The sequence below is a fragment of the Muscardinus avellanarius genome (assembly GCF_963383645.1).
Source record: "Muscardinus avellanarius genome assembly, chromosome: 18".
In the NCBI taxonomy this organism is placed as follows: Eukaryota; Metazoa; Chordata; class Mammalia; order Rodentia; family Gliridae; genus Muscardinus; species Muscardinus avellanarius.
In genome coordinates this window covers 22,783,631-22,795,914 of record NC_137804.1, presented here as the reverse complement: position 1 = coordinate 22,795,914, position 12,284 = coordinate 22,783,631, and the positions used below count along the sequence as shown (strand labels likewise).

General features: G+C 35.5%; 1 protein-coding gene across 2 annotated transcripts in view; it reads right to left on the bottom strand.

Annotated features, from left to right (window-relative positions):
- TBC1D5 (TBC1 domain family member 5) overlaps nt 1-12,035 on the bottom strand; it is a gene marked incomplete at both ends in the record, with an annotated part of 350,595 nt that extends 338,560 nt beyond the window's left edge. For both annotated transcript variants that reach the window (XM_080715898.1, XM_080715899.1), the window contains one exon: nt 11,939-12,035. In XM_080715898.1, the coding sequence (XP_080572024.1) occupies nt 11,939-12,035 (97 nt within the window). The remainder of the gene's footprint in view (nt 1-11,938) is intronic.
- Between the last annotated feature and the right edge of the window lie 249 nt (nt 12,036-12,284).

Sequence of the window (12,284 nt, the reverse complement as noted above, 5' to 3'; positions counted from 1 at the left end):
CCATCTGTTTGCGCTGCCAGCGAAGGCAGTTGCAGTGGCTCTTAGGCCAGAAAGCCAGATGAGAAAGCCAGACCACAGTGACTGGGGTGGGACTGAGGGGCAGGACTTGAGAGGGGAATTACAGGGACAGTTCACTTGACAGGAGAAATCACTGAAGGAGTCCTTCCTTCCCTGAAATGAGGAAAGATGCTTAACTGTGTGATACAGACATGTGTAAAAATACATATACATACATACTCACAGAAAACGTGCACACACAGAGGGATTGAGAATTGCCTGTATAAAGGTTGAATATAGTTTCTTCACTTCCATGTAAAAGTTAAACTACTTAAGTTTTTGTTCTTCAGGATGTAATCTTTTCAAATTTTTTTCTTTTCTAGGATCATTTAACCAGTCAAGGAGAAAATCCCTCCAAAGGCATAAGAATCTTTTTCCTCCCTTTCCAAAGATTTGCTGAAATCACAAAATAGTAGTATGAAATAAATACTCCACTGTATCATCACAAAAGCAGAGGGGAGAAAACTCCATTACTGCAGGATCTTTAACATTTGCCGATGGTTGTTGAGAATTTATTTATATTGCTAGGTAAGAGATACTTCATACCAACACCTCTCCAGAAAAATATAGATATGAATTATTATGTGGAACTAATGATGATGCTGAGCTGTTTAACTGACTACTACCAAATAATATTTCAGAATTAATGCATTTATCAAACACACAAGAATAATTAAGAGATGTGATAAAAGATCGCATTACTAACTTGGGAAAATGGTGATAATTAGAAAGGAACATTTAATACAAGACACATACCATTTCAGTTTATTTAGAATTAGTGAAAAGGCTGCTACCACCTTCATCATCCCTGTTCCTTGGACATCAAGCAAAGCTTAACTGCTCCCACAAACTCTGCATGATTCCCAACACCACTACTCTGTTTCATCCCCCTAATTTTACCCTTTAAAAACTCCCTTTCAGATAGCAAACTTCCTTATATTCTCAATACATCAAGGCAAATTTTCAGCCATCAACGTCCTTACTTGCAGTCTACCCATTAATGGACACAAAACCCCTGCCTGCTTTGCTTCATTAAATCCTACTGCTAACTGGGGGTTGAAACCAGGGCCACTCTACCTCTGAGCTATATCACCAACCCTATTTTTTAAAATTTTTTATTGGTGCATTGTATTCATGCATCTTAATGGGATATAAGTTGGTAGAAACATACATACACACATCACTCAATTAGCCTTTTACCAGTTCCTACTCATTCCCTCCCCCTCCCTTTTTATCATGTTTGGCTTAGTGATTGACATTGATACATTTGTTAAAGTACATCATGTGCATTAGAGAATGTCTCTCTTTCCCCCTCACATCCCCTCGATTAGGTGACCTTATCTGCTCATCTATAGAATCTGCTTCTTCATCTACAGTTCCTCATTTGACCCCTTTTCTACCTAGCTTTCGCATAGTAGGGAGAACATCTAATTTCTTATTTTTTATGACTGACTAATCTCACTTAGCATAATGTCCTCCAGTTCTACCAATTTCCCTGTAAATGATGTTACTGTGTTTTTTTTACGGATGAGTAACATTCCATTGTGTACAAATCCTATAGTTTTGTAATCCATTCATATGTTTATGGACATCTTGGCTTGTTACATAGTTGGGAATGGTGAATTGAGCAGCTATGAACATAGATACACATGCATTAGTTTGGTAGTTTGGTTTCCTTTCTTTTGGGTAGATACCCAGAAGTGGTATTGCTGATAAGTTCATTCCCATTCTTCTGAGGATTCTCCATACTGTTTTCCAAAGTGGTTATACTAATTTGCAATCCCACCAACAATGTTTTAGAGTTCCCGCTTCTCTGCATCCTTGTCAGCATTTCTTGTTGCTTGTGTTTTGAATGATGACTATTTTAGTTGTAGTTAGGTGGAATCTCAGGGTAGTTTGATTTGCATCTCTCTGATTGCTAATGATGTTGAGCATTTTTTCATGTATTGGCCATTTGCATTTCTTCCTTCACTTGCCCATTTTTTGATTGGTTATTTGTTTTCTTAGAGCTGAGTTTCTTGAGTTCTCTATATATTCTAGATTTTAGTACTCTATTGGAGGAGTAGTTGGCAAAAATCTTCCATTTTATTGGCTCTCAGTTGAGGTTCTTGATAATTTCCTTTGCTGTACAGAAGCTTTTCAGCTTAATGCAATCCCATGTATTGATTTGCCTTTGTTTCTTATGCCTTTGGGGTCTTGTTGAGAAAGTTTTTATCTGTGCCTATGTGTTGCAGTGTTGGAACTATGTCCTCTTTAAGGAGTCTTAAGGTCTCTGGTCTAATTTCTAAGTCTTTATCCATCTTGAATTGATTCTTGTGCAGGGTGAAAAAAAGTGGGATTTATTTTCATTTTTCTCCATATGATTAACCAGTTTTGCCAACACCATTTGTTGAACAGGCTATCTTTTTCCCAGTATATGTTTTTGGCCCCTTTGTCAAAAATTAATTGGCTGTAAGCATGTGGATTTGTTTCTGAGTCTTCTATTCTGCTCCATTGTTCTATGTATCTGTTTTTGTACCAGTACCATGCTGTTTTTATCACTTTGGCTTTGTAGTATAAAGTCAGGTATTGTAATTCCTCCGGCATGGTTTTTGTTGCTGAGAACTACTTTGGCTATTATGGGTTTTTTTGTTGTTCCAAACAAATTTTAAAGACTGATTTTTCTATGTCTGTTTGAAATGATCTTGGTATAGAAAATTTCAACCAACCAACAGCAATCAAAGAGACTGAAACAGCAATAAAGAGCCTACCACCAAAGAAAAGCCCAGGACCATATGATTTGCCAAGTGAATCTTATAAAACTTTTATAGAAGAGCTAATCCCAATACTTCTCAATCTATTTAATGAAATAAAAAAAAAAATGGGACTCTCCCAAATAAATTCTATGAAGCTAACATCACATTAATACCAAAACAAACCAAATAAAGATAACTCAAGGAAGGAAAACTACAGGTCTATATCTTTGATGAACTTGGATACAAAACTGCTAAACAAAATACTAGCAACATGCATTCAAAACCACATCAAGAAAATCTTATACTATGACCAGGTAGGGTTCATCCCAGGGATGCAAGGCCGGATCAACATACGAAAATCAATCCATGTAATTCATCATATAAATGGAAACAAAGACAAAAATCACATGATCATTTCAATAGACGCTTGAAAAGGCATTTGACAAATCCAACATCCATTTATGCTAAAAGCACTTCAGAGAATCGGAATAGAAAGAACATACCTCAGCATCATAAAGGCAATCTACAATAGGCCCACAGCCAACATCATATTAACTGAGAAAAAAACTGCAAGAGTTTCCCCTAAAAACAGGAACAAGACAAGGACATCCATTAACACTGCTTCTTTTCAATATAGTACTTGAGACCTTAGCCAAAGCAAGAAGGCAAGAAAAGGAAATCAAAGGAGTACAAATAGGAAAAGAAGAACTCAAACTTTCACTATTTGCAGAGTACATATACTACACTTAGAAGACCCAACAAACTCAACCAAAAGGTTTATAGAACTGATCAACAAATTCAGCAAAGTGTCTGGATACAAAATCAATCTTAAAAATTCAGAACTGTATACCAACCATAAATCCACTGAAAAAGAAATCCAGAAAACAATTCCACTCAGGATTTCCCACAAAAAAAATACTTAGGAATAAACTTAACCAAGAAGATAAAAGACCTCTACAAAGAAAATTATAAAACATTGAAAAAAGAAATCAAAGAAGACCTTAGAAGATGGAAAGATCTTCCATGTTCATGGACAGGAAGAATAAATATCATAAAAATCTCCATACTTCCAAAATTATCTACAGATTCAACACAATATTCATTAAATTACCCAACACTATTTTTTATTCTTTATTTTGAAACAGGTTCTAATCAAGTTGCAGAGGACCTCCGTAAGTAGTTGAGGCTAGCCATGAACCCCTGATCCTCATGTCTTACCCTCCCGAGTACTGAAATCACAAGTATGACCTACCTGCTTAATTCTGAACAAGTTTACAAGCCAGTACCACCCATTAAAATGATGCCCAAGGTTATGTTTTCTATACTTACTCACTCTATACTTTCTCACTCTCTACCAATCTTCAAGTGGTTCATCTTGTCATATTTACTCTCAGCAAATACTTTTTTGGTGGTACTGCGGTTCCTAGAAACCCTTCTACCTCCGGGCTACATGCCCAGACCTATTGTATACTTTTTTTATTTGGAAACAGGGTCTCTTAAGCCAGCACAGGTGGCTTTGAACCTGTGTGATCCTCCTGTCTCAGCCTCTCAAGCACAGGGGTTATAAATGTGTGCCACCATGCCGGGCATCAACAAGTACTTTAAATATAACTTATTCCCTCCCCCTAAAATTCACAGTATCAGTGATGCTTCATTCAGTTCTCTGCCATCAAATTGATGAACATACTTCACCTAAATGCCATCTTTTCTGTTCTGCTATTATGCCAAAAATAATGCTCCTCTTCCTATCTACAAATCAACTCCTCCAAATTTCCAAAACTCCAAGACTTCTCCATTTTTACTTTTTCAAGTACTGTATGCCTTTTCTCTCTATTCTTCATGCTAGTTAAGAATTGAGTACATAATTACTTTAGATAAAAATATTGAAGATTATGATTAAGGTTGTAAAATCACTGGTTACAAAAAGCACTAAGTTTCTCATAGTGGCAACAATTTTGTCAGTTGGATGCTTTTATTTTCCTAGTTTTCAGCTACTAGCTTCCAGTGGAATATTGGCTTCTATGACTCTCCACTCTCCTGGTTTTCATCCTACTCCTCTAGCTACTGTGTTAGTCTCCTTTGTAAGATCCTGCAAAAGGCCACCTACTGGAGGACCTTCATGGGCTTTCCTAGATGTTGGTCCTAGGTCCTGATCTTGCAGGCTATGCTCTTATGAGAAGACCAAACCATTTCCTAAGATGACAAATCTTTGCTCCAGTCCAACCCCAACACTAAGTCCCAAAACCACACATGAAAACTGTCACGCTGTCTTCCTTTGAATGCCATTAGGCACTTCTAAGTCACATCTGAAATTAAACTTATAACCTCTGCTGTCCATACCCATCCTGTGCCACTCCAAATTCCTTCTCTAGGTTGTCCTATCTCAGTACAAAGACTATCACAGACCTAACTGGTCAACTTTAAAACCTGAATGTTACTTCCCAGTTTTCTCCCCACCATTTCCCCAGATTTAGTCATAAAGCAATTACTGTTAATTCTATTTCCTACATACTTTTCAAATGTTTCTACTGTTCCCCATTTCTAATATACCTTTGCAATGTAGGCCATTATTATTTCCCACATAGAATGTTACAGTATGACCCCACCACTGCACTGTTCTTGCTTACTGTAGCCAGAATGATCTTCCTAAAATTCGAATCTGACAGTAAAATTCCTTCAGGGAACTTCCCACTGTTAATATGGGTGGCCTCATGGTACTAGTTTACAGTCTCATCTGTGGCCACTCCTCTTTTGAACCCTAGTCTTCAACAAACCTAAGCTCCCTTATGTTTAACAGAGGGTAAGCTCATTACACATGATTTACTTAACTGCCTGGCTAAGGCATCTTATCCTTCAGGTTGTGATATAAAAAGGCATCATAACTTCCTTGATTTCCACTGCTTTCAGTTCCTATTGAATTTCCCACCAAGACACTATCTAAGCATACCTTCAGTTCCTCTTAGAAAAGATTTACCATTCTCTATCTTAAGTGGCCATTTACTTTTCTCATATTGCAAATCAAAATTAAGACGATTAATCATAAACAACAGAAAATGAAGAAATATTTTTATCTAGCACTCAAACAAATGCCTCATATACAGGCGACGAGCAAATATTTTTTGAATGATAAAAAGACAAAAAATGATGTAAATTTAATAGAAGCTGTCCTCACAGGCTGTTGACTCTACAATATTTCATATGTAAAATAAAGATGTATTTGATAAATGCCATATATAGAAACCAAGAATTAAGAACAATATGCTCCCCAAATATTATTTAAGAACTATGTTGTAAAAGCCTATATTCAAAGTAAGCATAATACATACATATTCTATGCTCTCACAATAAGCCCCAGAATTGCTTGGAAAAGTAATCATCTATTTCCTTAGCTTTCCTCTATAAAATGATTATTGCTATAGGTTAAATCAGTAATCATGAGTTGACATTTATTTGCCAGAAAACACTAACTTATACATATAAGATGGATCATAATTAAAGGGATACATCAAAGAAGTGAGTTTTAAGAGGGACTCCAGAGAATAGATGTCAAGGAGACCAGAGAGGACAATGAGGAGAGAGTATCTACTCGTAAAGCCCTAGAAGGAAAAATTCAAGTACTAGAATCACCAAGACAATAGAACAGATTTCACACATTATAACAAGACACAAAGAATAAAGGAATATAGAGAAAAAATATATTAGCACTACTGATGAGTGCTCCAACTGGTAAAGCACAGTTGATTGAGTTCATTGTTTATTTAGTGGTGCCCATGTGCCAGGTACTAAGTTAAAAAAAATGTTTCCAACATGGTTCCTACCTTCATAAAGATTATATCTGAAACGTGGATATGGTAAACAGGGAAACAGATATATGCAAAATATATATTCTGTGGAGTTTGTAAAGAAAAAAGGAATGTCAGAGAACAATGGTATTTGGGAAAGCCCAGAGCCTAAAACTAGGTGAGCACTCTGAACAAAGCAGACAAACAAGAAGACAGCCATGCATATCATAATCTACAGCTTGGATTTTATCACTGGTAAAGTACTAAAGAGTTGTAAACAAAGAAAAAAAATAAAAAGACTTTTCTCCTCCCTAAAATGATCTGAGCCATTAGATAAAGGCAAAAATTCAAAGTGTTTTACATACACATTTCTTTTCTTATTTTCTTTTTTTGAGTGAGAGAAGAAGGGAGAAGGAGGGGGGGGGTGTTTGGGGTGGGGGAGGAAGGGAGAGAGGGAGAGAGAGAGAGAGAGAGAGAGTTAGTTTATGCGCTGGGGTTGAATCTAGGGACATAGGGTCATTCTCATTCCATGCTACATCTCCAGCCCTATTTACCATGTGTGGTTCTATACTTTGATCAAATACCTAAATCACAGCAGAAAAATTTTCTTCTTTTATTCAACTCTAAATCTATCTCTACTAAAATGGAAAAAAAAAACACATAAAAATCACAAGAGAACAGTATCACTTCACATTATCAACTTCAGCCAACTATTTTGGTTATTATTAATTTCTTCATCAAAAAATCCAGGACATACGAGGCATAGTGAAACATGCCTATAATCCTAGTATCCGAGAGGCTGAGACAGTAAAATTGCAGGTTCCAGGCCAGAAAGGAGGTAATTTAGAGAGTCACTGTTCCAAATTAACAAGTTAAGCAGGGTTGGGGGTTTAGCTCAGAAAAAGAATGTCTCTGGATTCACTCCCTAGTACCACACAAAGACAAACAAACAAAAACAAAACAAAAAACCCAGGGCACTCCATTCTGTTCTAAAACTCTGACATTTTGGTGCAAAGAAAAGATCTGGAACAAAAATGTATAGGCAGCAAAAATGGAGTGGACAGGATGTTGAACATCCTGTATTTTTACAAATAAGTTGCAAAATATTTTATCCATGAACAAAGAATGAATAAAGAAAGCAAGCTTTTAAGCATATAAAAAAGAAAAGATATCTTAAATAACTATTAAAAACATAAAGTAAATAATAAATAATAAAGCTTTCTCTTATGATAAAATGTAAGAAGGTGAGTACTAGGACATATAAAATTGAAGCTAATTTTCAAAAGAGGCCTAATAGAGAAAAATGTTCTTTCATCATAATCAAACTCCATTCTTTTATAAACTTGTGAAAGCAACCAATCATTATAACAATATTTTTAAGTTAATAGGCTAAAATTCCCTAAATCTTGATTCTGATATTTTCAGTTAAAAACAGTACAATTATTTTTTCACTTAATTGATCATTAAAAGTCCCATGCTGAAAACAAATAAACATGAAACCTAATAAACATTTTCTGTTTTTGTTTTGTTTTCAGTTAAGTTACAGGGAGCTGGCCAGTTATTACCCTTTGATCAAAGAATTTGGAATTTAAGATAGCTTATATATATGACCAAACTTAATAGGGCAGAGAGAAGATATCCTATTTCCTATGCTTGTTCTCTATTTGAAAAAAAAATAAATAACTCAAGATGTGAAGTTTACCTCACATGAAAACATACCCCTACTATTCTTCATGAACACACACATTTCTTCTTCTGCCCTCAGCCTCTTTCCTCAACCTAAACCACCCATTAAAACGGGCGTGGTGGCGCATGCTTGTAATCCCCCCCCACCCCCCCTGCTTGGGAGGCAGAAACAGGAGGATCGCACAGGTTTGAAGCCAGCCGCGCTGGCATAAGAGACCCTGTTTCAAAAATATAAAATAGGTCTGGGAGTGTAGCCCGAAGGTAGAAGGGCTTCCAGGAACCCCAGTACCACCAAAAAAAACAAAACAAAACAAAACAAAACAAAAAAAAAAAAAAAAAAAAAAACGAGCATACAGTTTCTCTCTCTCATAAAATAAACATACAGTTTTCTCTTTCTACCCTAGTACCTGGCTAATTTTATTAATTCTTGAAGGAATTCTCAGAATCACTAAAATGTATTCTTTTCATATAAATGTTAACTTTCAGATTTGAAAACTTAAAGACTTACGTTATTTACTTGTGAAATCTGTATTTAATTACACTCAACTTTTACACAGGCAAATCACTGATCTAAAGTCCAGAGTTTACTTAGAAAATGAATCATCCAGTAGCCAAAAATTCCCCTAAGCTTGTGGCAGAAATGTGTAAAAGGCTTCAAAATACTTGAAACACCCCCACGGAAGACAATAATTAAAATAAACAAACATACTAGAAAGGTGATGATTCTTCAAGTAAATATGCCAATCCCATTAAAATGCAATACACGTTTTTCTTCGAAAAGGAAATCTAAGATGAAATAGATGCTTTATATAAAATATTTACATATACAATGCACAAAATCCACTATGGTGAGTAACCTTTATGGCTCTGAAGAACTCGATATTTACATATCTTTCTTTTTGCATGTGCGTGTGGGTATGTGTGTTTTGTATATATTTTTAACAGTTGACAGCTGTTTTAGAGCATACAGAGATGCCAAGCTGAATGAGGGTCTTGATTACTTCAAGATTAGCTATCTAAAGTTTCTATTCATTTTAAGTGTTGTTAGTTGGAAGAGTCATTAGTCACTTCCTTGTCTCATAGAACATCAGCATACATTTACATTGTTAATGAACATTTGGGGTAAATGAATTAATGGCACTTTTAAACATCAATTCAATCCTAATAACTTAGTATGTCATAGAAATGTTAGGCTGGGATATAAACGAAAAGCCTTTTCAGTAAAGGTAACTACTCATTCTGTAAACAATAAAGGATAAAATTAATTTAAAATGTTTTTTAACCAGGTAAAAAATAAAATAAAAATGAAATAAACACTTCAATATTTAATAAAATAGATGAAAGAAAAATAGGCACTAAAGAAACAACTGAAAACTATATTCTCAAACATACAAATCAGAAATAGTATAAAAAACTGTTGCTGAAATTATTTTATATATACATACATGTCTTCATTTTTAAAACCCATTTACAGAAGTATTTGCAAAATAACTTATTTATGAGTGCTTCTTATAAGTATTAGTAACATTTAAGAGAAAAAAATCTCTTGGAAAGCTTTCTTGCTTACCTTTGAGATATTAAAATACCAAAATTTGAATGGTCACCATTATTTTATATTATAAAGATCTTAAACAGAAGTCTTACTGAGACTTTATATAAAAATATAAAAATAAAATCACAAGATGTTTGTAAGATAAATGTTACTATTTTCATCAAAAACATTAATGATGTTTACATGATGTAGGAGGAATTAAAGTGCACAAAAATACAATAAATACATTCCATAAAAAGCTCATGTTCTCAAGAAATAGCCACTTTAGGGGTTAATTACTTCTTATAATTCTCAAAACCTACAAGTTAGTGACAGACTTTTTTTTTTTAAGATACTGGGGATTGAACTCAGGGTCATGCTACACCCCTAGCCCTATTTTTTATTCTTCATTTTGAAACAGGGTCCCCTAAATTGCAGAGGGCCTCACTAAGAAGCTGAGGCTGCCTGTGAAGCTGAGATCCTCCTGGTTTAGTCTCTCAGGTACTAAGATTACAAGCATATACCACCACACCCAGCTAATGGCAGACCTTGACATCAATAAAGATATTAAATAACAATTGTATTTGAAGCATAAAAAGCACATATGAATTACTTTGACTAATTTGAGATATTCAAAATTGACCTCAAAAACTGGTATATTCATTTCATGAGTGAAAAATTATAATTACTAAGTTAATGAGCTGTATCAAATGTTTGATGAACCACTTAAAAATAAGGATAAGGCATCAAAAACTTTCAAACTCACTGCATTCATCAAAAAGGTATGTTATTACTACCATAAAATAAATGCTAAGAAAATAATAGAGTTCTGACACATCAACATTCACTAAATTTTAATAGGAGAGAACTCAATGTAGGCTAATTTTTTTTTTTCCTTGGGACTGGGGATTAAACCCAGAGGCATTCTAACTCTACACACCTCCAGCCCCATTATATTTTTTTTTTATTTTGAAACAAGGTCTTTCTAAGTTGCTGAGGGTATTTCTAAATTGGTAGTGGTGGCCTGGAACCTGCAATCTTCCTGTCTCAGGCTCCCAAGTACTAGGATTACAGACATTTACCACCATTTCCAACTTGTTTTACTTCATAAACAGTTTTCAATTTAGCAATTTCAGTGTGGATCTTTAAAGGTAGGACATAGCCGGGCGTGGTGGCACATGCTTGTAATCCCAGCTCTTGGGAGGCTGAGACAGGAGGATCGCATAGGCTCTCAGTCAGCCTCAGCTACTTAGTGAGGCTCTCAGCAACTTAGTGAGACCCTGTTTCCAAATAAAGTATAAAATAGGTCTGGGAGTATAGCCCAGAGGTAGAAAAGCCCCTGGATGGCCGGGTGTGGTGGCGCACGCTTGTAATCCCCGCGCGTGGGAGGCGGAGACAGGAGGATCGCGCAAATTGTAAAAGGGCCGCGCGCGCGCGCGCTGACTTGGGAGACCCTGTTTCCAAAACTAAAAAAATAGGTCTGGGAGCATAGCCCGGATATAGAAGGGCTTCCAGGAACCCCAGTACCACCAAAAAAAAATAATAATAATAAATAAAATAAATAATAATAATAATAATAATAATAATAATAAAAGAAAAGCCCCTGGATTCTACCCCAAGCACCACAAAAATAAATAAATAAATAAATAAATAAATAAATAAATAAATAAAATGAATAGAATGAATGAATGAAGGCAGTACATAAATTTCAATTGTTTACAAAAATTTTTTTAAAAGGGAAACGCAAGCAAATTGTCTCTCCTATAATAATCTCAATTTGCAGCGGAGGGAAAAAAGCCCCACAAAATCAACACCAAAAACAGCATTTTTTAAAATGTGTTTGAGAAGGACCACTTCACATTTCAACATTTTTATGCTGAAGTCATTGTTTAGTTTATGACTTTTTTTTTTTTTTAAGAAAGGCAGTGTATTAAACATTTGGCTAATGCTTCTGGCTGGAATTGAAAGTTCACTGTTTGTGGTATTTGTTAGTGTCAAGAGTGCTCTACACATATCCAGGGAAATGGTCTTAAAGCTGCACTGCTCAGCTTCCTGGAGATAATTATACCCTTAAGGTGGCCAGAGCTAACTGGATCCCCTCTGCTAGGTTTCCTAGCACTCCCAGACAGCCTGCACACAACACTCACCTCCAGGCTTGCTGGAGTAGCTGGACAAGGGATCAATGCCCACTTCTTGCTCTTCTTGCTGCAGAGGGTGTCTAGTTTCAGATGCGGAATGATACATTATGGGAATTGGACAGTGGCACCAAAAGGAACAACCTAGAGATGAAAAATAGAGAGAAAAAAATTGGAATTTTTCTTTCTCCCATGGTTAGAATTAAATACAAGACTGAAATGATTAAATGAGCATTACAAACATTGACAAGTTTCCCAGAGGCTCCAGGGACTGTTACTACACCTTGAGAGGCTTATGCAAAAAAGCAAAAGAGGTGGCAAAAAATTTCCATTTCAACAATTTCTCCAAAAATCTGAG